This window comes from Salmo trutta, chromosome 28 (assembly GCF_901001165.1).
Source record: "Salmo trutta chromosome 28, fSalTru1.1, whole genome shotgun sequence".
Classification (NCBI taxonomy): Eukaryota; Metazoa; Chordata; class Actinopteri; order Salmoniformes; family Salmonidae; genus Salmo; species Salmo trutta.
The window spans coordinates 41,054,716-41,079,867 of record NC_042984.1 but is presented as its reverse complement, the minus strand read 5'-3'; the positions used below and the strand labels follow the sequence as shown (position 1 = coordinate 41,079,867).

The 25,152-nt window shown below is 45.2% G+C and overlaps 2 protein-coding genes across 6 annotated transcripts in view; both read left to right on the top strand.

The window, feature by feature from the left end:
• Window positions 1-10,149, top strand: part of LOC115166254 (helicase ARIP4) — a 71,495-nt gene extending 61,346 nt beyond the window's left edge. For 3 of the 4 annotated variants that reach the window (XM_029720083.1, XM_029720086.1, XM_029720085.1), the window contains 5 exons: window positions 163-368; window positions 977-1,152; window positions 4,257-4,453; window positions 4,687-5,078; window positions 5,209-10,149. In XM_029720083.1, coding sequence (XP_029575943.1) covers window positions 163-368; window positions 977-1,152; window positions 4,257-4,453; window positions 4,687-5,078; window positions 5,209-6,125 — 1,888 coding nt within the window. In that variant the 3' untranslated portion in view covers window positions 6,126-10,149. The remainder of the gene's footprint in view (window positions 1-162; window positions 369-976; window positions 1,153-4,256; window positions 4,454-4,686; window positions 5,079-5,208) is intronic. The other variant, XM_029720084.1, reaches the window with a different exon arrangement.
• Window positions 10,150-13,101: 2,952 nt separating this feature from the next.
• tmem115 (transmembrane protein 115) lies at window positions 13,102-18,287 on the top strand. 2 transcript variants are annotated; one of them, XM_029720081.1, is made up of 3 exons: window positions 13,102-14,950; window positions 15,262-15,443; window positions 15,806-18,287. In XM_029720081.1, the coding sequence occupies exons 1-3, from the start codon at window positions 14,094-14,096 to the stop codon at window positions 15,868-15,870; spliced, it is 1,104 nt and encodes a 367-aa protein (XP_029575941.1). In that variant the 5' UTR covers window positions 13,102-14,093; the 3' UTR covers window positions 15,871-18,287. The 2 variants fall into 2 exon arrangements, with proteins under 2 accessions (XP_029575941.1, XP_029575942.1); XM_029720082.1 differs by having other exon boundaries at window positions 15,262-18,287.
• Window positions 18,288-25,152: the final 6,865 nt, after the last annotated feature.

Sequence of the window (25,152 nt, the reverse complement as noted above, 5' to 3'; positions counted from 1 at the left end):
ATTTGTTTATAATCATGCTTCTGTACAGTCACACTAGAAACCACATTCGTTACAAACACAATCCCTCATTCACACTCTCTCTCTCACACACACATACACAGTCTTACACACACAAAACAAACACACCTCAGGTCAGTGACGTGTGCTTCTCCACATCCCCAGGGCTGGCTGCCTGGGGGTGAACCTGATTGGGGCTAACCGCGTGGTGGTGTTCGATGCCTCCTGGAACCCCTGTCACGACGCCCAGGCTGTGTGTAGAGTATACCGCTACGGCCAGAAGAAGCCCTGCCACATCTACCGCCTGGTCTGTGACTTCACCCTGGAGAAGAAGATCTACGACCGACAGATCTCCAAGCAGGGCATGTCTGGTAAGTAACCAGCTAGCCAAACAAACGCATGGAATAGATACAGACTACTCACTGGCCTGCTGAGTCTATTAGGCTCAATATTACGTGAACCTCTTATCAGTACTGCAGTCTACTCTTACCCCAAGCCTCCCCTGCTAATTGCACTTCATCCGGCCAGTCCGCTTCACTAGCATACTAAACATTGTGTGTGATGTACAGCAGTCCTCTGAGCTCTGTCGGACTCTGCGAAGTCATGACTCCTCTCAGGCTAAGTGCACTCCATGCATCCCTACTCTACTTCACGTGCACCACGGCCAAAGTGCTTTGACATCATTGTTTTCTTAACACGTTATGTCGGTCCCCTCCAATTTCAGCTATGCTGTATACACAAACAGAGAAGGCCCACACTCTTAGAATTTTAGTTGAAAAATAACAGATTTATTCCATTTTTATACATGGCCAGGGTTTTCTGTATGCCACGTTTCATGTTGCACACAGATAACTTTTCATTTAGCTGTTGGTGGTCCTATACACACAGGGAGGGTCTAAAGGCATACAATCTTCTCCTCTGTATTTGTGTAGTAGACTAACTCCTTCTCTTCCCTCAATCCCTCTTCTCTTCTCTGCAGACCGAGTGGTGGATGACCTGAACCCGATGCTGTCGTTCACACGGAGGGAGGTGGAGTCTCTGCTGCACTTTGTGGAGGAGGAGCCTGACGTGTCACAGGTGCAGCTGCAGTCCCGCCAGGAGATGGAGGCGAGCATCAGACAGGCCTGCCAGCTCTACCCTCACTTAGTCACCAAGGTAACAGATCACCTATATATACACACACTACATCAGACAGGCCTGCCAGCTCTACCCTCACTTAGTCACCAAGGTAACAGATCACCTATATATACACACACTACATCAGACAGGCCTGCCAGCTCTACCCTCACTTAGTCACCAAGGTAACAGATCACCTATGTACACACTACTACATCAGACAGGCCTGCCAGCTCTACCCTCACTTAGTCACCAAGGTAACAGATCACCTATATACACACACTACATCAGACAGGCCTGCCAGCTCTACCCTCACTTAGTCACCAAGGTAACAGATCACCTATGTACACACTACTACATCAGACAGGCCTGCCAGCTCTACCCTCACTTAGTCACCAAGGTAACAGATCACCTATATACACACACTACATCAGACAGGCCTGCCAGCTCTACCCTCACTTAGTCACCAAGGTAACAGATCACCTATATATACACACACTACATCAGACAGACAGGCCTGCCAGCTCTACCCTCACCTCATCACCATGGTAACAGATCACCTATATACACCTATATACACCTATATACACACTACATCAGACAGGCCTGCCAGCTCTACCCTCACCTCATCACCAAGGTGTGTGTGTGTGTGTGTATGTGTGTGTGTGTGTATATGTGTGTGTGTGTGTGTGTGTATATGTGTGTGTGTGTATATATATATATATATATATATATGCCTTTGTTTTTTTTATAAATTAGCAAAAGATTCTAAACCTGTTTTTGCTCTGTCATTATGGGGTATTGTGTGTAGATTGACGAGATAAAAAAAAAAAATGTAATCAATTATAGAATAAGGCTGTAACCTAACAAAATGTGGAAAAAGTCAAGGGGTCTGAATACTTTCTGAAGAAACTGTACATATCCATAAACACCATACTGTATTATAGACTCTACCCACATCTGGTGACCAAGGTTATAACTACAATAGATTTCACTATTTCATATGGGACAGGTTTGGTGCCCAACTGTTAAATAACCTCTGTATTATTTATACTGAACGTACAAAACATGCTCTTTCCATGACAACCTGGATTCACCTGGTCAGTCTAATGCTATGATACCTTATTGATGTCACCTGCTAAATCCAATTCAATCAGTGTAGATCAGGGCTTGGCAACCTAAGGCACACGTGCCAGCCTTGGCACGTGAGGGTATCTGCTTTGGCCACCCCCCCAAAAAATACAAAAATAAATGGATATATTGTATTATTCTACGTGGCTTGCTAAGCCTTGGCTTGACGTTTATTATCTCACTTATCAAATTTTTTTATAAACTGGAGAAGATAATTGAAATTGCATTGGTATGTCAATCCTGATTTAGCCAATGGGCTTTCATGATTTTGCAGGAGTTTCATATTATTAGTTCAGTGCAAGATGACCCGCCTCTCCCGTCAAATTCAAAACCAAGCACTGAAGATGAGAGATTCGTTTTCACGTGGCTATCAGCTAGCAAGCCTTCTTTTGTTATTTAAAAAAAGTTCAGGGCGCAAAATGTCATCGGCAAAGAAAAATAAGGCAGATGTCCGCTCATTTATTGCCTCTTGGACTAAGGAATATGGATTAGTTTTACTGAAGGACCGGTCTGTTTGCGCTCTGTGTTGTAAAACTGTGTGTCGGACATCAAGTGTACGACGTCATTTTGAAACGAGACATGAGGAAAACTTCAAGGATGAGGTGGACAAGGCTGAAGGAATCGAGGGCCGTGGAGGCTTTCCTCAGTAGTTCGCAGGCTTTATTTGATGGATTGCCTAACGAAGACACAATCATCTCATAGATCAAAGACATGCCTGCGTCTGCCAGAACTGTTGAAAGGCGCGTTACAGAGACGGTTGGAAATGTATAGGAGCAGCAAACTGTAGCGTTAAAAAAAAATGCACCTATGTGGCTCTTTGATGAGAGTGGATGTGAATAACATTCCACGTCTGGCAGTTGTTGCGAGATACTGTGATTCAGCGCAGGTACGTGAGGAGCTGCTTTGTCTCAAACCCATGCATGATACTACTAAAGGGGAAGATGTAGCAAAAGCCTTAACAGATCATTTTGAGGAGAGGTGTCGATTTTCTTAACGTATTCGCTATTCCAACTGCCGGTGCCCCAAGCTATGGTGGGGAAACATAAAAGATTCGCAAAGCTGATTTTGAAGATGAGATTGGCCACCCCGTGTCACTATCATTCACCAAGAGAATCTGTTCTAAGGTCAAGCCTGTGGTGCTAATGGACAGCGCCTCTGTTTAGCGAGCTGTGGAATTCTTCCGCTTGTAGGCAATTAGATATTCAATAGACAGTTGTAATGCACGTATGACAATCATAACTGGCACGCAGATCGTTAGAAATGGGAGGATCAATTGTAAATTGGCGCTCCACACACGAAAGGTTGCCGACCCCTAGTGTAGATGAAGGGGAGGAGACCGGTTAAAGAAGGATTTTTAAGCCTTGAGACAATTGAGACGTGGATTGTGTGTGTGTGCCATTCAGAGGGTGAATGGGCAAGACAAAAGATTTAAGTGCCTTTGAACGGGGTATGGTAGTAGGTACCAGGCGCACCGGTTTTAGTGTGTCAAGAACTGCAACACTGCTGATTTATTTATTTTTTTCCACGCTCAACAGTTTCCTGTGTCGCAAGAATGGTCCACCACCCAACTGTGGGAAGCATTGGATCCTGGATCCAGTATCCCTGGATCCTGGATCCAGTATCCCTGGATCCTGGATCCAGTGTCCCAGGATCCCTGGATCCAGTGTCCCAGGATCCCTGGATCCAGTGTCCCTGGATCCAGTGTCCCAGGATCCCTGGATCCAGTGTCCCTGGATCCAGTGTCCCTGGATCCCTGGATCCAGTGTCCCTGGATCCAGTGTCCCAGGATCCAGTGTCCCAGTATGCCTGGATCCAGTGTCCCAGTATGCCTGGATCCAGTATCCCTGTGGATAGTTTTTTACACCTTGTAGAGTCCATGCCCCGATGAATTGAGGCTGTTCTGAGGGCAAAGTGGGTTGCAACTCAACATTAGGAAGGTGTTCCTAATGTTTTGTACACTCAGTATATAATTATAATTTTACTCAAACTACTCTCCATGTCGGTCTCTCTAGCAACCCTTCCATCATGATTCTCTCCTGGTGGACCGGCGGGAGATGAAGCTCACCAAAGCAGAGAAGAAGGCTGCCAAAAAGAGCTACGAGGACGAGAAGCGTGCGTCGGTGCCCTACACGCGGCCCTCTTACGCCCACTACTACCCCGCCAGCGACCAGAGCCTCACCAACATCCCTGCCTTTAGCCAGCGCAACTGGTGAGATGGTCCCCCAAAGACAGACACTCTTTTAGTTCCTGTTTTCACCCGATCAATCTATTTTTCTCAGTAACATACTGTACAATACTACAATTGCTTAGTCAATGTGATACCAAGTTTTTAATTCTTTTAAACTGTTCTTTTAACCCCTCCGCCCTCAATTTGGACTGCCAATTCGCCACCCTCTCATCTTTCCTCTCCCTTGACCCTCCCCCACCCCTACCCCCCTTCAGGCGCCCACCCCCTCGCCAAGATGAGAAGGCCGTGGCCAGCATCCGCCCCGTTCAGTCAACTCCAATTCCCATGTTGCCTCGCCAGGCGTCTCATGCCTCCGCCTCCACGGCAGACTCCGACTCCAGCTCGGGCTTTCCCGTCAACTACCTGCAGAAGGCAGGCGTCTTCGTCCAGAAGATAGTCACCACCACAGATATCGTGATACCAGGAACCAACAGTTCAACTGATGTCAAGGCCAGGATCAGTGCAGGAGAGAGCATCCACGTCATCAGAGGAACTAAAGGGACCTACATCAGAACCTGTGACGGGAGGATCTTTGCCATCCGTGCTGCAAGCAAGCTCAAGGCAGGGGAGGAGAACTCAGCCGTTGCACCCAAAAGTAACAATCCCAACTCAACTCTTAGTCAGTATAAATTCTACCCATTTGGTCCATATGGATCTGTTTTTGAGTGCTGGTGGTTTCTGTTAATCTAGAACAGAGAGCAGTATCTGACCTGTCTGTCTTCCCTCCCCTCCCTCAGACACCCAGAAGGCATCAGAGGACTCGACGAACGGCCCCAGTGGCTGTGTGACTCGCCCGCTCTCCCCTGACAGCCCCGAGATCCTGAGCGAGCTCCAGAGGTACACAGCTGCAGCCGGAAACAAGATCCAGCAGCAGCAGGCCTCCAAGGCTCCGTCTGCAGGATCCTTGGAGACGGCGCTGGCAGAGAGCACCAATGGCAGCAGCATGACCAGCCATGCCAAGCCCTGGGGAGAGACCGCGGCCCAGCCCAACACAGACTACACAGCCGCCCTGGACCTGAAGAGCACCAAGCGCAAAGCCTCTACCCCGTCTGCCGACGAATGGGCCAACAACAAGCAGCTGGCCACCGGCAAGCGCACCTCGGCCCCGTTGCCCCCCCGGGCCTTTCCCTTCACCGGGGGTTACGGCCTCCCGCCCATGGTCCTCAACCCGGCCATGCTGGGTTCCATTGAGCAACCCCTTTTCATGGGGGCTGGCTCGCCCTACTTCCAGCCCCACAGCCAGCTGGGTGACCCCTGTCTCATGTTCCCCATGACCTCTGACCACTTCGGCCAGGGGGACGGCACCCTACTTAGCTCCTCCTCCAGGTCTTCCTCCTCCACCACTACCAGCTCCTCCTCGGCTGCCTCTGACTCAGCCTCCCTGGCTCCCTTCATGCTGGGTGCTGGTATGGCTGGCATGCTGTCCTACGGCCAGTCCGTGGGCATGTACCCTAGCTCGCTGCTCCCTGGGGGGCTCCCGGCCGCCACCCCAGGCCCCGCTGGCTCCAGCTTCCTCTCCCACTTCCCCTCCTCTGACCTGATGGGGGCGGGGCTGGGTCGCTCTGACGCCCACGGCTCGGCAGAGAACGCTGGTAGCAGCTCAGACAGCGACGACGATGATGACGATGATGTCATTGAGGTGACTGGACAATGAGAGCCTCCAACCGTAGGGAAGAGGCATGTGGGTTGTAGGGGACAGTTAGTGGGTTGTTGGTGCTAGGAGATCTGGAGAGGAAAGGAAGGGACAATCAAGCCCCATCCACCTCCACTAGCCCTTTTCCCCATCCCAAGTGCAACATGCACGCCGTTCAGAAAACGAGTCTGTATTGGAATATAACACAAACTGGACAAAGCAACAAATCCTTATGCTGAATATCTAATTTAAAAAGAAGAAAATAGAAGAACTGAGCACCAGAGAGAACGTAGATGAAAAGGAAATGGACTTGGGGCTTCCAAAATGTTCTGTCCTGTCCTTGTTCAAATCACTGAAGCGACAGCTGGGTTTGAACCTGCAGTGACCCTGAATCGCCACCAGGGTGTACTGTTTGTTCAGAAGACTGACTAATTCGCTTGGTTGTCTTCTATAACTTTTTTGCATTTTTCCAACAGTTGATGATAGACTAGGTTAATAACTAACTGACAATAGACTAGAGTTAATAAATCTAATTGAGAGACATAGTTGGTAGTAATTATGGTATGGCACAAAATATCTGTTAGATGATATTGTTCTTGATTGTCATTATTTGCTACTGAATATTATTTTATATGGTAGTCCTACTCTAAAACTGTTTTCAAAATCAATTTGATTTGCTCTTGAATTAACTGCCAGGACAGAAGTGTTGAGTTTTTTGAGAAATTGGATGATAATCAGAAAATGGACTAGTCGAGACTGAAGTCAAGAAACAGTTAGGCTCTTTGTTGGGTGAAAATTTTAAAGGAAGAACCTTCAACTCAAAGAATGTACGCTTATTTACACCTTTAACGCAGATCTTTGGGACAGGCATCACTTTTGGGAAGATCTGATTTCCACGTTTTATGTCATCTTCTGCATTTTTCTAATTGATTGCCTGTCTATAGGTGGTGATGTGAAACTGTGCTCTTGCGAAGCGCCAACTGTCCAAAGGGACGGTGAATTGAAAATGCCTTGCCTCTGTCTCTGAATGTTACCTAGTGGGAGTAGAGAAACAGCGAGACGGGCAGTCCTAGGACCTGGATCTCACCCATAGTCTTACTGTAGCTTTTCTAAGTGATGCAAATATGACCTGTGACCCCTCTGTGTGTGTCTCCTTCCCTGTCTGTTTCTGCATTGGGTACACAAGTGTTCTAGAGTAGAGAACTTGTCTCATAATGGCTCGCTCTGTCTCGGTGGATAGCTTGAACACTTGTTTTCTGTTCCTTTGTCTCATCTCTGGCATATGTGATTTCAACTAAAAAACAAACAGCGTTCAAGAGGTCATTGTCAAACCAAAATAATTTGAGCAAATTCAAAAATAGCTGTGCCAAAAAAAACTTAAAGCACTCTCCGGAGAGGATCATTCTCTGACGCGACCAAATGTCACCAACTGCTATTGGCCTAAAGAAGAGAGGGTGTCTTTCGAAGTTGGTCACAGAATGTTATTACAGACTTCGTTGTGAGCTCATTGTAAAGGGGAGGGAGGGGAGGGGACGGTCAGGTGTGTGTGAGACCTGGTTCTGTTTAATAACCAGCACTTTTTCATTTTCGTTACTTCTGACTGTTACTGCCCCTTTCATTACTTACATAGACTTACTGTCTGAATTCAACCCACTTTGGGAAGAGGGAAGGCCAGCACACCACCTCCACCAAGTCCCTAGCCTTGAGTCTCTTCAGCAGGAGCTTTAAACTCCAATTCTTGCATTGATTACGATACCCTAGTATCATCAGACTTGTTCTTCTTTTCATTCATACCATACTTAATGTACTTTTTCTTTTTTCAATGTTTGCATTTACCAAGTTAATGTATTTATGACGGTGCATATTTATTCATTGTTATTTTAAATGTTTGTACTTTTTTTGTTCTGTTTTTGTTTAAGGGGAATTTTTTTTAATGTTAATTTACTGGAACACGTGGATTTTATTGTGTTCCGTGACTTGAGAAATGGGATATTAGACATCTGACTCGGTGTGTGAGTTTCAGGACCAACCAGTCACGGGCGGTCAAACCACTCATTAGCAGAGAGAAAATGTCACCCAGTGCTTTTGTTTTTGTTCATGTCCATATCATCCAGATGTTCATTTGAATCTATATATCCTAATGGCAAATGAAAGGTAGTTCCCTCAGTTTTCAATGTTTTCAGTTGTTGTACCAACTGATCTTTTTCATAGCTTTCTACTTGAATTTCAGTATTTATTTATAAATCGATTCAGTCAGCAACCAACTGACTGTCAAGTAAATTCCATTTAGTTAAAGGGATAGTTCGGGAAGTTAGAGGTATTTTTTTGCGAGCCAATGCTAACTAGCGTTGGCACGATGACAGGAAGTCTGAGTATGTGCTAGCATGGTTAGCAAAGCCTGTACAGTACATCGTTTGTGAATGGACATGTAACAATGGATGGCTTTAAGATCTTTTGTAAATAAAATAATGTTTTGAATGGCATTTCAAGTTCATTTACTTTGATAAAAACGCAAATGTTTAATCGCACACTAGTATCTTATCTCACACACAGATTCTCAAGCACGATCTGAACATAAGTAACTCTTTCGCTTCACTTTTGGAGGGGACTGAGCATTTGGCCTAGAGACCTGTCCAGAGTCATATCCATCAGATGACATGACCTGAAATCAGATGAAGAGGGCAAAATTGAGAATAGCTGTCAGCCACTCAATCACTTGTCCCGGATGACAATGCGTTAAAAGTAGAAACAAACACGTTCGATCAAAACTGTTATCTTTACACGGAGACAGGTTTACTGTTTTGTATGTAGTATTAATTTATAGTTGTCTGGTGCATGCTTTTTAGTGTTTACATCAGCTTTGGTGAAATGAGAAGTCTGCCAGCCTTCAAGTTGATAATGTTTACATGTTTTGACTATGAAACTGAAATTCTGTACATCGACTTCGCCAGTGATATCTTAAATGACTTAGCCTTAGATTTTCATCATCAGCTATGCAAGCAGATTCTGTTCAGTTGTATCTGGGAACAAGTGCTTTTACGTATTTTAACATTGTAAAAAGGAATTCCATGATGTCTGCTTATTCCAGGAAGCTTGGCCACGGTGGACTGGATGTCACTTGATGTGTTTACCGCTCTTTGGTGTTGTAGCTCTGCGTTGCCGTCTGATCTCTAATGTAAAGTTGGAACGGCTTGGGAATGGGAGATGCAGGCAGAGATCTGGGACTGTCACACTGCCATGGTTTTCTGTCCCAGTATGGGTCCTCTTACATGACCAAGACGCGTGGATATTTGTGTGTTTTTGAATTGAAGACTCTGTTTGGGTTGCCTAACCTTGGTCTTTTACATAAACCAACCCTTTTACATAAGTCAAGCGTTCACAGGGATTTGGTTCATGCAAATTGTCTCCCTCACCACCATCGCACACTCACAATTTAACCTCACAGCACCAGTGGTTTGTCTTTTGATTCTGTAAAAGCAGAACTGTTATTCAGAGAGATGCATAAATATTCCAAAATGCTGACATTGTTTCAAATGTCAATATCAGAGCAGTACAATTGCGTCGAGTGTTGTATAAGGAAAGTTCCACTGAGGCATCCCAGATCCAAGCATGTCTCATCTGGGTCTCGATAAAACAGCCTTTGTCTCGTGTTTTTATCACTGTAAGTGGACAAGCGCATTACAACTCTGCTAACTTTACACATTTTTGGTAGTTTGTTTGCGGGTGTGTCCATTTGTATGCCTGTCTTCAGAGGACAACGTGCAAACGCACCATTGTTCTTTGCCAGTCAAAGGTCCCTCACTTGTTTTGTTTTTTTGGTAGCCAACCATTGTCCACTGCATTTTCTGCCAGTGAGCTATTCACGTTGTCTTGGTTTGATTTCGGATCAGATTTTGCTGTGCTCTCTTTATCTGTGATGTTTGATTCTCATAGAGTTCTGCTGGCAGAGGGTTTTGTCTTTTTTTACACCTGAAATGTGAATTCTTTAGTGTAATATTTTTAATGGCAATTTAATTACTGAATAAAATGAATGTGTATGCAGTTATCCCAGTCATTTCTGTCTCTTTAATCAATGTGTGTTCAACACGCACATTTTTTTTTAAACCTTATTTTACCAGGTAAGTTACCTGGGAAATGGTTACAGGGGAGAGGAGGGATGAATGAGCCAGATGGAAGCTGGGGAGGATTATATGGCCTTGAGGGCCAGATTATAATTTAGCCAGGACACCAGGTTTTACACCCCTACTCTTACAATAAGTGCCATGGGATCTTTAGTGACCACAGAGAGTCAGGACACCTGTTTAACGTCCCATCCAAAAGACTGCATACACCCGAGCAAGGTCCCCAATCACTGTCCTGGGGCATTGAGTTATGTTTTTAGACCAGAGGAAAGAGTGCCTCTAACTGGGCCTCCAACACCACTTCCAGCAGCATCAGGTCTCCCATCCAGGGACTGACCACAACCAATGCTGCTTAGCTTCAAAGGCAAGCCAGCAGTGGAATGCAGGGTGGTGTGCTGCTGTCCATCTCCAAACATGTCAGTTTGAATACATTTATGTTTTCGTAGTCAGATTAGCTTCTCACTACTCAGACAGCTAACACTCCATTTGTAGCCAGTCCAGTAAAAATCTATAGAATTCCATATAGAATCCCTAAAATGTAATAAGATCTCTGGCAAAAACAACATGATGATATTTGAGGTAAGTATTCCAGGTGGGCAGAGAGATGGACCAGGGATGATGTAAACACACAAAATATTAAGGATTGGCTTATCACAAAAAAACTGATTGCAAGAGAATCCTCAAAGCAAATAAATGTTGGGAATTAGGCTATGCATAAAGAGCTGGAGACTGACAGGCAGGCACCTAGACTAGAGCATCCCTTGACTGCTGTGTGTTGGGGGGGGGGTTGACACAAAATTGTGCTAAATTTGAAATAAATCTAGTCTCTGAAGAGCAGCCTAGCCTAGATCATAATCCAAGTAAAAAAGCTATCCATGACCCATAGACGGGTTGATTGTTTAGCAAAAAAAACTATGGTGCAAAACAAACAGGGTTGGCAACATTTAAACAATATTTTCTTTCCAATGTTTATTGAAAACGCATACATTTGCACACTGAGCACTTGACTCTCAAACACATCATTACAGCTGTTGGTTAGCTAGCTACTGCATTTTAACGATATTAGCATTGACATGAAATCAGTCAAAACACCTCAAATCAAGACATGGTATCAAAAACAAGATTAAACTAGTTGCAACGAGTCCCGATTCACCACATGGCAGTTTCTTGTCATTGTTGGTAGCTAGCTATCTGGCCATCCAGAATCACAACATCTCACAGACTTCTGCTTGTCAGCTAACCCATCTATAGGCTGCCCTACCATGTGGAGCTAAATGAGGGTGAACGGGTATCTGGCGAGTGGAACAAGATGGTGGGTACACCAGAATGCTTGTCAGACTTGGAGATGGAGTCAGGGGAACCCATAGAGGTCGGCCAGAAGACGGGCAGGGAAAAAAATAAGAAAGTGGAACACATTAAGAGTGAATATCGAGTGCTGCAGCAGGAAATTGAACATGATGAGAGTGAGGATTAATTAACTGCGGTGGCAGGTGCGGTTCAAGACCGCTGAGTTTGAGCCTCATCCAGATGGTGATAAAGATGATTTTTGCCCAGTGGGAGTGAGATTTTGGGAGAAAATGGATCCTTGCCTTCTGGCTGATCCATATGTAGTGTCAGGTTGGGTGGATAAAAGAGGTTGGGGAATGTAGGGTCGTGAAAGTGACTTGAAGTGGAATCGTGTCGATTTTTTGCGTTTCTGCCATTCAAAGGGAGCATGCGCTCCGCACCACATGCCTGAGGACAATAACTGTGTTTTGCTTTCCTCTCCGGAGCAGGGCCCTGTTGAAAGGAGTGATAACTGGAGTGGCGTTAAGTGTTGAGGAGGGTCAACTGAAGTTGAAGATTCCTGTTGTCTGTGACGCCCAACGTTTGGTGCGATGCAGACCCGGTGAAGAGCGTGGTGAAACAGCGAAGACACTGTCTGTACTATTGAGTTTTGATGCAGAGTCTAAAGTCAAGTTAGGATTTGTCAGTTATCCCGTGAGAGCTTTTGTCCCAAACCCATTATGGTGTTTTAGGTGTCAAGCTTATGGTCGTGTGGCAGCAGTGTGTAGGAGGGAGAATCCTAGATGTGAGAAGTGTGCAGGAGGACTTGAGACATAGAAATGTGTAGTATCGGTGGGAAATGTTGTATGTTTAACTGTAGGGGTACCCATGTTGCTGGAGATCAGAGGTGTCCAGGGAGAGAAAGGCAGGTTGAGGTTGCCAGCATCAGAGTAGTACAGAAGTTGTAGTATGCTGAGGCAGGGAAGAGAGTAGTAGAGGAAGATGGGTCCAGGGTGAGGGATCCTAAGAGGATCCCAATGAGTGGACTGAGGCCAAAAAAAGGGAAAGGGGGATACCTAGTCAGTTGTCCAACTGGATGTATTCAACTGAAATGTGTCTTCCGCATTTAACCCAACCCCTCTGAAATCAGTAGTGGTAGGAATAGCATGTGCTTCAGTAGGTTTTTTTTTTGTTGGCATTCATAGCCATGGTGATCAACTGTACCGCAGGAATGGAATGAAAATCACAGAGGATAGATGTTGTGGTGGCAGCTGTAGAGAAGTACTTGGGTGTACGAGATTTTACTGTAGAAGAGTTACAAGGTGATGTAAACGATAGTGTCCCGTCCTCCTAGGCTGCTTGCCTGGTGTAGGATCAAATGGGGCCAAAGTAGTGGAATAGTGATGAGGTTTTAAAGGGTGTAGTGTTAGTTGGTAGGGCAATTTTTTTCACATAGTGTAATGAATTCATACTACATGATAGTAGGCTGATGCACAGTCAATACAGTAGGTGGTGGCATGCACCTATAATATTTATTTGCGGCCCACCATAATGAAGAAGTCAACAACAACAAAAAAACTGTTTCCCATAGTGCTCCAGTGCACCACGCTGGCGTGACTTGACGCTTCGTGTGACGGTGACAGTGAGCCCAAGACTCAGTTTTTTTTGTTGGTCAGTGTGTGAAACGCTGGATTGCCAGTAATCTGTGATTTTATATCGGAATAACGTTGACGTAACCGAATAGGCTCTCTGACATTGTGAAGATTTCCGCGTGAATCTCCGATGTTTGATCACCTCGACAGCATTGTTTTGAAGGCCTGTAAGCTACAGCTAACTAACGTTACAGGAAAAACTCGAGCTACTGTAGCTAACTAGCGGTGATTCCTGGGCCGAGGAAAACAAGAGGCGCTGGTACTAATTTATCGTTTTTGGAGTTATACAACTCAAACCCATTAATCAAATGTTGACTGGTCATCTTATGAATTCGAATGGTGGATATAAAACATCGTAACAAACTGTCAGACTTATTTCCCTAGCTATTTAATAGTAATTTAGCAATAAGCTAGCTAACTTAGCTTAAAAGCTACTTATTCCAGTGCTTGCTAGCCAGCAAGCAAATGCTGAAATATTAATTTAGCTAGCTGGTTGAAGTTCTTGGTATGATTCCTAAAGTGCAGTAGCTATTTAATATTTGTGATGTATGTAAACTTCGAGTATGACACCGTTTGGTGTCAATTGAGAGTAATTCACAGGTTGCTACATCTGTTAGCTTAGTAAATTAGCCCAGTTACCTACTCTTAATATCTAATCACACTAGTAAGGTCACTTCAGTTCGGCAGCTATAAAGGGTTATCGCGAGGTAGGAAAGTTTCCCCATCAAGTGTTTCTAACAGCGATAACATTAAAGGTTAATTTTAAACCACCCATTAGCATTGGTCAATCAGATTCTTTCCCCTATGAAGCATCACTGTCGAGAGTGGATGTTGTCTGTATCAGCAGATTACGTTTGTTCTTCTTGGCACTGCTGATTAACGGCCAACACGTGAGCAGCTGCAGGTCATACGAACTTACTGATCGGCCCTGGTGACTGACAAACGACACAATGAATCGCTATCTGCCAGTTGCACGACAGCACTTCTTGGGCGCATTAACCAACACTAGCGTTGTGGTGAAGTCCATAAGTGCCATAGTGCTACTTCTGTATCTGCTCTCATGGGCAGTTGACACTCCATACGCCCTGGGTGTGACGCCTGGCTACCTCTTCCCCCCTAACTTCTGGATCTGGACCCTGGTGACCCATGCCGTGGTGGAGCAGCATGTGTGGGGATTGGTGGCCAATGTTGGGACTGTCATGGCCTGTGGCCGGCTGTTGGAGCCTCTGTGGGGCGCCTTGGAGCTGCTAATCTTTTTCGCCGTGGTCAACATCTCTGCAGGCCTCCTTGCGGGCCTCTGCTACTTGCTCACGTATGTCGCCACCTTCGACCTGGACTACTTGTTTGCTGTGCGTGTCCATGGGGCACCAGCTTTCCTCGGGGGGGTGTTGGTGGCCCTCAAGCAGACCATGGGGGACACGACTGTGCTGCGGGTTCCACAGGTGAGGCTCAAAGCGTCCCCGGCGCTGGTCCTCCTCTGCCTGGCCCTGCTACGCCTCTCTGGCCTGCTGGAGAATGCCGCCCCACTGGCGGCCTACAGCTTTGGTGCCCTGGCAGGCTGGGTCTACCTGCGCTTCTACCAGAGGCACAGCCGGGGCCGCGGGGACATGTCAGACCACTTTGCCTTTGCCTCCTTCTTCCCTGAAGCGGTACAGCCAGTGGTGGGGCTGCTGGCTGGCCTGGTGCACGCAGCCCTGGTGAAGATCAAGGTGTGCAGGAAGATGGTGAAGCGCTATGACGTTGGGGCACCGTCCTCCATCACCATCAGTCTGCCGGGGGCGGATCCCCAGGACACAGAGAGGAGGAGGTGAGTGCTGTAGAGGCCCAAATAAACACACAGGGATCCATTACAGCACACAGCCCAATATTTGTTTTCCTCCTTTATGTGGCTGACACACTTGCAAGCTGTCATGCATACACTGTTTGTCCTCTGTTACGTAGACGGCAGTTAGGCCTACATATCACCTCGCTCTGCACCTGGAGAGGATCAGTGGCTGTTTGAAAGGGACTCCGAGACACCTGCTATGCCATGATGTAATGCAAACATTTGCTCGGCCTTGCTTGGTAATGGGCAGACACAGTTTATTTTACAACTGACTCTGTCTGGTCGTCTTACAGGCAGTTGGCGCTGAAGGCCCTGAACGAGCGACTGAAGAAGGTGGAGGACCAGTCGGCCTGGCCGAGCATGGACGACGAAGAGGACGACGATGAGGACGAGGTTCAGGCCGACACCCCGCTGCTCTCTGGACATGAGAGAACCTCGCCAGCAGGGGGTTCTAATGGTTCCCAGAACACCACGGGTCAGGAGTCCAGCATCATCAGCTTTGAGGACGCCCCCTCCAGCTCATAAGACACACTGATACACACTCAGCCATACTAAGTTTTGACTAGCACACACACTACAGTGACTACACCCCCCCCCCCCCCACACACACACACACACACACATTAGCTCTAGCAGTTTTTGACACATTGTCAGGCTTATCAGTTTTTTGCTCTGACTCTCCGAAGTTGTACACAGATTGCTCTCCTGGCCCCCACCCGCATATGTCCATTGAAACAATGCAATGTACAAACACATTGGACTCTCCCTAGTTTGTCACGTCTGTCCTGAATAAACTATTGAATGGTCGTACAAAATGTATTTTTTTTTAAATTACAGCTCTTTTGACCCGAAATACCTGCTCCACACCTGCTGCTCGTCTGACTCCCAGACCTTGTGTCTGAGACGCTACGACTGGAGCAAGAGACTCTTGGCAAACTCCCCATCTGTTGCTGTGTGTTACTATTGTCCCAGAGCAAGCTTTCAGCAAACGGATGCAGATTCTCAGTGGTTTTCTAGGTCATCCTTTTGTGCTGATTGGTGTTTCGTCTTCAATGTCTTTGACATCTTTCTTTTCTCCATCACTGAAAGACTGAAATACAGTTATGGCCAAATATATATTGGCACACTTGCACTTTTCTTAAATAATTCCCTATTTCTTCTAAAATAAGTTGATTAAAAACAAACAAAATTATTGGATTTTCGACATTGCAGAACCAATTTAGCTTGTTTTGAATTTAGAAAGTAAAGTCCAATGACATGGACAAAATAATTGGCAACCTTTGGCCAAGATAACTGCAGATAAACGCTTCTCTCATCAATGAGCTTGCTGCACCTTTCTGCTGACAATTTGGCCCACTTTTCAGCAGCATACTTCTATAATTCTTCAATACTTCAGGTGGGCCGTCCACCAACTGCGGTTTTCAGATCTCGCCAATAAGTTTTTGATGTGACTTCGCTGGCCACTTCAGAACAGTCCAGCATCTCTTAACCATTCCTGGAGGCTTTTTGATGTGTGTGTGAGGTTGTTTTCCTGCTGGAAGATCCACAACCTTCAGTGGAGACACATTTTTTGGACACAGGGTTGAACACTGGACAACCAAACAACTGATAATCTGCTAATTTCAAGCAACCCCACAGCATTACCAAACCTCCCCCATCTTTGATTGTAGGGAGGGTGTTATTTTCATTGAAATAATGTCAGTAAACACAGATCTGTATTGCCAAAGAGCTCTGATTTTGTTTCGTTGGTCCACCGAACCTTTTCCCCAGGATTTAGGATTGTTTAGGTGGGTTTTTGAAAAGTTCAAACAGGCTTTTTTTGTCTCCAGCAGTGGGGTCTTCCTATGTTTACCGAGAACCAAATTAAGCGTTCAAAGAAAATAACACCCCCCCCTACAATCAACCATGGGGAGGTTTGATAAAGCTGTAGGTTTTCTTTGCTGCCTCTGGTAGTGCGGGTCTTGAATGTGTGCAGAACATTAGGAAATCCACAGATTATCAAGGTGTTTTGGAGTGCAATGTTCAACCCAGTGTCTTTGTCGAAGGTTGTGGATCTTCCATTAGGACAACAACCACAAAAACGCATAAAAAGCACCCTGGACTGTTCCAATAGCCAGCAACGGGTCCAGATCTGAATCACATCTGTGATGATCCATCTATGGCGAGAGAGGGCACTTGTCAAACATTGGAGAATAAGAGCAGTTTGTTGCTGAAGAGTGGGCTATTTTGCCAGTAGAAAAGGTACAGAAAGCTTATTGATGGCTACAAGAAGCATTTGTTGAAATGTATCTTGACTGAGTACTAGCTCCTGGGTGCCAATAATTTTGTTCATGCCATTTGTCTTTATTTTCTAAATTAAAATTGCAAATTTAAGTTTACAAAAATAAAACTGGTTCTGCAATGTGGAAAATCCAATAACAATGTGTGGAGACCAAACTTTTTTTTCTATTTCAACTTATTTTAGAAGGGTGACAATATATTTGGCCGCAACTGTAGGTCTAGGTTTACCCCCCTCCCCCAGCTATTTTACCATTGCTAGATCTTCTGTTTTCAAATGTTTCCAACATTTATGGGACACCTGATAATTGGACAAGTTGCTCTGTGGATGATGATGATGATGTGGTTCCTGTTTTGAGTTGTTTACTTTTGCTCTGAAGTCGGAGTTGGATTACTCGAAGGGGAACCCTGGCCATAATAGATTGAAGGTGTGTGGGTCTATCTTCATTTTTGTTCATACTGTTGATTTGAGTTCTGTCAGAATCTTTAGTTTTTCTGGCCAGCCAGTTTTATTGTTTCTTTTTATCCAAACGTGTGTAACAGGGAGAGGTAGATGTTGTACACAGTGGTTTCCTGTCATTCCTGGATGGTTTTGGCCCGACAAAGTTCAGCAGCTTTTGACAACGACGGCGAAATACAGCCACTGATGCAGTCTTGACAGGCTCTCTTCTCCCCAGGGAACATCTTGTCGAAATCTCTTGCTCTTTGTTTCTTTCTAGTTTCTCCTTTTCCCCCACTATCTGTGTCACGTCTCTGAACGTTGGTTAAGATAAGATCTGCACTCGTGAGTCTTTAAATCAAACACCTTATTTATGAGGTTTGAAATGTTAAGGTGTGGTGAATGATGCCAATACGGATGCAGTTCTGTTTAATTTGTTGGGGAAGCTTGGTTTTCACAGGTTTTCCGTGCACCAGACAGGTTCCTCAGATTTCCACTAATGATGTGTTTCTCTTTGTACCGTGACCGTTGCGCAGACTCCTGTTTAGTTTCAGATATTTCTCTGTCTCTATATGAAATAAAATACGATTGTATGAAATGTGACAATGAATTGTCTTTTTGCAACACTGGGTAGGTAGGTAGTAGTATAGGACAATTCAGCTGATATTTATTTAGGGTGCTGCTTGCTTGCCCCTCAAATGTGCCACTAGGCGGAGCAGTTAACACAGTCTCTTATACTCTTCTGACAACAGAAACAGCTGCCCTCATCAATCTACACACAATACCCCATAATGACAAAGCGAAAACTGGTTTTTAGAACTGTTTGCACATTTAAAAAAAAAAAACTGAAATACCTTATTTACATAAGTATTCAGACCCTTTGCTATGAGACTCGAAATTGAGCTCAGGTGCATCCTGTTTCCATTGATCATCCTTGATAGTTTCTACAATTTGAGTGGAGTACACCTGTGGTAAATTCAAATGATTGGACCTGTCTATATAAGGTCCCACAGTTGACAGTGCATGTAGGAGCAAAAATCAAGTCATGAGGTGGAAGGAATTGTCCGTAGAGCTCCGAGACAGGATAGTGTCGAGACACAGATCTGGGGAAGGGTACCAAAAGATTTCTGCAGCATTGAAGGTCCCCAAGAACACAGTGGCCTCCATCATTCTTAAATGGAAGAAGTTTGGAACCACCAAGACTTCCTAGAGCTGGCCGCCCAGCCAAACTGAGCAATAGGGAGAGAAGGGCCTTGGTCAGGGAGGTGACCAATAACCCAATGGCCACTCTGACAGAGCTCCAAGAATTAGAGAACCTTCCAGAAAGACAACCATCTCTACAGCACTCCACCAATCAGGCCTTTATGGTAGATTGGCCAGACGGAAGCCACTCATCAGTTAAAGGCACATGACAGCCCACTTGGAGTTTGCCAAAAGACACCTAAAGGACTCTCAGACCATGAGAAACAAGATTCTCTGGTCTGATGAAACCAAGATTGAATTCTTTGGCCTGAATGCCAAGCATCACATCTGAAGGGAACCTGGCACCTTCCCTATGGTGAAGCATGGTGGTGGCAGCATCATGCTGTGGGGATGTTTTTCAGCAGCAGGGACTGGGAGACTATTCAGCATTGAGGGATAGATGAACTGAGCAAAGTACAGAGAACCTTAATGTAAACTTGCTCCAGAGCGCTCAGGACCTCAGACTGGGGTGAAGGTTCACCTTCCAACAGGACAACGACCCTAAGCACACAGCCAAGACAACTCAGGAGTGGCTTCGGGACAAGTCTCTGAATGTCCTTGAGTGGCCCAGCTAGAGCTCAGACTTGAACCCAATGGAACATCTCTGGAGAGACCTGAAAATAGCTGTGCAGTGACGTTCCACATCCAACCTGACAGAGCTTGAGAGGATCTGCAGAAACTCCCCAAATACAGGTGTGCCAAGCTTGTAGCTTCATACCCAGGAAGACCTGAGGCTGTAATGTCTGCCAAAGGTGCTTCAACAAAGTACTGAGTAAAGGCTCTGAATAAATGTAATATTTCCGTTAGTTTTTTTGGGGGGGGGACAATTTAATACATTTTTGAATAAGGCTGTAATGTAACAAAATGTGGAAACATTCAAGGGGTCTGAAAACTTTCCCAATGCACTGTATGTGCATTTACATCAATCCAAGATGGCGTAGCAGTCAGACGTCCTTTGTCCTCGTCTTATCGTGTCCGGTGTGTATATATATATTTACATCTTTTCTTCGCATATCTTTTTATATATTTTTTCTAAACACTCAACTTAAACACTCTCCTGCAACCCGCCTCACCAATTTAAAAAAATAAGTATTATTTACCTCAAATATGAAATCCACAACAGAAGTTAGCCAGAAGTTTGCCAGTTCACTAGCTAAGGTTAGAATTCAGCTAACCACGGTTGGCGGTCATCAGCTATCCCTTAGCTCGAAAAGCTATCGCCAGTTTTGTACAACGCGACTCAGACCAGAGCATATCGGACCTATTTTCTCTCCATATCCCCGGATTTCTACCGCAAGCTCTGGACATTTACACCTGGATCTTGCAGCTAGCTAGCTGCTATCCGAGTGACTATTGGCTAACGTCGGTCCCAGAGCTAACATCAATTATTCCGGAGATAGCCAGCTGAAGAGTTCCATCAGCCACTCCTGGGCTACAATCACGTATCCAGACCCGTTTTACTGCCGATGCGGAGCCCCATCGGGCCTTCACGACTGGACTACCGACGTTATCTGCCCGAGGGAGTTATCCAACTGGCCCCTCCGTCGCGACGTAACCTGAATGCCCATCTGCGGCCAGCTAATCGTTAGCTGTCTTATCGGCTGCTATCTGAATAGGTCTATCGGCCAATTTTCTTGGGCCACTAACTATTTTGCCAATTGGATTGGTCCCCTCTACCACACGGAACCCCACTAATCTACCGACGGAAATGCATGAGGTGGCTAAAAACAGACCTCCATCTTCTGCCAACTTGCTACCCACGGCCCGGCTAGCTGTCTGAATCGCCGTGACCCCAACCAACCTCACTACTCACTGGACCCTTATGATCACTCGGCTAAGCATGCCTCTCCTTAATGTCAATATACCTTGTCCATTGCTGTTCTGGTTAATGTGTATTGGCTTATTTCACTGTAGAGCCTCTAGCCCTGCTCATTATACCTTATCCAACCTCTCAGTTCTACCACCCACACACGCGATGACATCACCTGGTTTCAATGATGTTTCCAGAGGCAATATCTCTCTCATCATTACTCAATGCCTAGGTTTACCTCCACTGTATTCACATCCTACCATACCTTTGTCTGTACATTATACCTTGAAGCTATTTTATCGCCCCAGAAACCTGCTCCTTTTACTCTCTGTTCCGGACGTCCTAGACGACCAATGCTCATAGCTTTTAGCCGTACCCTTATCCTACTCCTCCTCTGTTCCTCTGGCGATGTAGAGGTGAATCCAGGCCCTGCAGTGCCTAGCTCCACTCCTATTCCCCAGGCACTCTCTTTTGATGACTTCTGTAACCGTAATAGCCTTGGTTTCATGCATGTTAATATTAGAAGCCTCCTCCCTAAGTTTGTTTTATTCACTGCTTTAGCACACTCTGCCAACCCGGATGTCCTAGCCGTGTCTGAATCCTGGCTTAGGAAGACCACCAAAAACTCTGAAATCTCCATCCCTAACTACAACATTTTCAGACAAGATAGAATGGCCAAAGGGGGCGATGTTGCAATCTACTGCAGAGATAGCCTGCAGATTTCTGTCCTACTATCCAGGTCTGTACCCAAACAATTTGAACTTCTACTTTTAAAAATCCACCTCTCTAAAAACAAGTTTCTCACCGTTGCCGCCTGCTATAGACCACCCTCTGCCCCCAGCTGTGCTCTGGACACCATATGTGAACTGATTGCCCCCCATCTATCTTCAGAGCTCGTGCTGCTAGGTGACCTAAACTGGGACATGCTTAACACCCCAGCCATCCTACAATATAAGCTTGATGCCCTCAATCTCACACAAATGATCAATGAACCTACCAGGTACAACCCCAAAGCCGTAATCACGGGCACCCTCATAGATATCATCCTAACCAACTTACTCTCTAAATACACCTCTGCTGTTGTCAACCAAGATCTCAGCGATCACTGCCTCATTGCCTGCATCTGTAATTGGTCAGCGGTCAAACAACCTCCACTCATCACTGTCAAACACTCCCTGAAACACTTCAGCGAGCAGGCCTTTCTAATCGACCTGGCCTGGGTATCCTGGAAGGATATTGACCTCATCTCTTCAGTAGAGGATGCCTGGTATTTTTTTTTAAATGCCTTCCTCACCATCTTAAATAAGCATGCCCCATTCAAGAAATGTAGAACCAGGAACAGATATAGCCCTTGGTTCTCTCCAGACCTGACTGCCCTTAACCAACACAAAAACATCCTGTGGCGTTCTGCATTAGCATCGAACAGCCCCCGTGATATGCAACTTTTCAGGGAAGCTAAAAACCAATATACACAGGCAATTAGAAAAGCCAAGGCTAGCTTTTTCAAGCAGAAATTTGCTTCCTGCAACACAAACTCAAAAAAGTTCTGGGACACTGTAAAGTCCTTGGAGAATAAGAGCACCTCCTCCCAGCTGCCCACTGCACTGAGGATAGGAAACTCTGTCACCACCAATAAATCCACTATAATTGAGAATTTCAATAAGCATTTTCCACCTGGCTACTCCTACCCCGGTCAACAGCACTGCACCCCCCACAGCAACTCGCTCAAGCTTTCCCCATTTCTCCTTCTCCCAAATCCAGTCAGCTGATGTTCTGAAAGAGCTGCAAAATCTGGACCCCTACAAATCAGCCGGGCTAGACAATCTGGGCCCTTTCTTTCTAAAATTATCTGCCGAAATTGTTGCAACCCCTATTACTAGCCTGTTCAACCTCTCTTTCTTGTCGTCTGAGATTCCCAAAGATTGGAAAGCAGCTGCAGTCATCCCCCTCTTCAAAGAGGGGGACACTCTTGACCCAAACTGCTACAGACCTATATCTATCCTACCCTGCCTTTCTAAAGTCTTTGAAAGCCAAGTTAGCAAACAGATTACCTACCATTTTGAATCCCACCGCACCTTCTCTGCTATGCAATCTGGTTTCAGAGCTGGTCATGGGTGCACCTCAGCCACGCTCAAGGTCCTAAACGATATCTTAACCACCATCGATAAGAAACAATACTTTGCAGCCGTATTCATTGACCTGGCCAAGGCTTTCAACTCTGTCAATCATCACATCCTCATCGGCAGACTCAATAGCCTTGGTTTCTCAAATGATTGCCTCGCCTGGTTCACCAACTACTTCTCTGATAGAGTTCAGTGTGTCAAATCGGAGGGCATGTTGTCCGGGCCTCTGGCAGTCTCTATGAGGGTGCCACAGGGTTCAATTCTTGGGCCGACTCTTTTCTCTGTATATATCAATGATGTCGCTCTTGCTGCTGGTGAGTCTCTGATCCACCTCTACGCAGACGACACCATTCTGTATACTTCTGGCCCTTCTTTGTACACTGTTAACTACCCTCCAGATGAGATTCAATGCCATTCAACTCTCCTTCCGTGGCCTCCAACTGCTCTTAAATACAAGTAAAACTAAATGCATGCTCTTCAACTGATCACTGCCTGCACCTGCCCGCCCGTCCAGCATCACTACTCTGGACGATTCTGACTTAGAATATGTGGACAACTACAAATACCTAGGTGTCTGGTTAGACTGTAAACTCTCCTTCCAGACTCACATCGAACATCTCCAATCCAAAGTTAAATCTAGAATTGGCTTCCTATTTCGCAACAAAGCATCTTTCACTCATGCTGCCAAACATACCCTCGTAAAACTGACTATCCTACCGATCCTCGACTTCGATGTAATTTACAAAATAGCCTCCAATACCCTACTCAATAAATTGGATGCAGTCTATCACAGTGCCATCTGTTTTGTCACCAAAGCCCCATATACTACCCACCACTGCGACCTGTACGCTCTCGTTGGCTGGCCCTCGCTTCATAATCGTCGCCAAACCCACTGGCTCCAGGTCATCTACAAGACCCTGCTGGGTAAAGTTCCCCCTCATCTCAGCTCGCTGGTCACCATAGCAGCTGGTCACCCCCAAAGCCAATTCCTCCTTCGGCCGCCTCTCCTTCCAGTTCTCTGCTGCCAATGACTGGAACGAACGACAAAAATCTGTAAAACTGGAAACACTTATCTCCCTCACTAGCTTTAAGCACCAGCTGTCAGAGCAGCTCACAGATCACTGCACCTGTACATAGCCCATCTATCATTTAGCCCAAACAACTACCTCTTCCCCTACTGTATTTATTTATTTTGCTCCTTTGCACCCCATTATTTCTATTTCTACTTTGCACTTTCTTCCACTGCAAATCTACCATTCCAGTGTTTTACTTGCTATATTGTATTTACTTCGCCACCATGGCCTTTTTTGCCTTTACCTCCCTTATCTCACCTCATTTGCTCACTTTGTATATAGACTTATTTTTCTACTATATTATTGACTGTATGTTTGTTTTACTCCATGTGTAACTCTGTGTTGTTGTATGTGTCAAACTGCTTGCTTTATCTTGGCCAGGTCGCAATTGTAAATGAGAACTTGTTCTCAACTTGCCTACCTGGTTAAATAAAGGTGAAATAAAATAAATAAAAATGTCATGAACGTGACAAGAGTTTTGAAGTGACAAGCTTTACTCTTAGCCTTATTTAGGTGGCCTTGATTTACTTTAAAAGGCCTAATGGTAATGTTAAGCATGTATCTAGCTTGACTTCTGATATGTGTGACTAACACTAACAGCCGTGATAAGGGTAGTTTAAATTTGTTAAAGGAAGTAAGGAAGCATAACCGGTCCACTCCTTGATTATCGTTCTCCTTGCAGCAGTATATTATGTTGGCAGATACATTTTTTTCAAAATAAGAGTCTCCCTGCAAAAGACATGCTAAACTTTGGGAATATCGATTTTTTTTTTTTTTTTTGCTCTAGTGGAGTACATCTTGTTTTTACAGCATTGCAACCACCTTTGAAAAAGTGTATGGATAATGGTATGTACTTTATTCTTAACATTGTATTATTTATACCAGCATTTATTTTGAAAGTTTACACAAATACTGGTATGTTGAAAGCTATTGTGTAGGCTATATTTAAAGAAATACACTTAATAAAATACAAATATATGTTATTAGAATTACTCAATAGAGTCTCCAAAAGTGAAATGGGTCTCTGGTGCTGGGAAATCAATTTAATAAAGAGTGATGGTGACTTCTTACTCTACTTACTTCATTCAATACCCTGTAATAGACTGTATATGAGATACATATTGGCTTGTAGAGAACACTTTACTACCTGTCCTAGCTAAAGTGAGGTGGGAAATACTCAGCAAGGTCTCTACTAACCAAATGTGGTCCTGAAATGAATA

What these genes read in the sequence shown, in the direction of transcription:
- tmem115 (XM_029720081.1), top strand. Translation starts at nt 14,094, where the DNA reads ATGAATCGCTATCTGCCAGTTGCACGACAGCACTTCTTGGGCGCATTA. An exon ending in CAGGACACAGAGAGGAGGAG is followed by an intron (nt 14,951 to 15,261) that starts GTGAGTGCTGTA and finishes GTCGTCTTACAG; the next exon opens with GCAGTTGGCGCTGAAGGCCC. An exon ending in TGGTTCCCAGAACACCACGG is followed by an intron (nt 15,444 to 15,805) that starts GTCAGGAGTCCA and finishes TTTAAATTACAG; the next exon opens with CTCTTTTGACCCGAAATACC.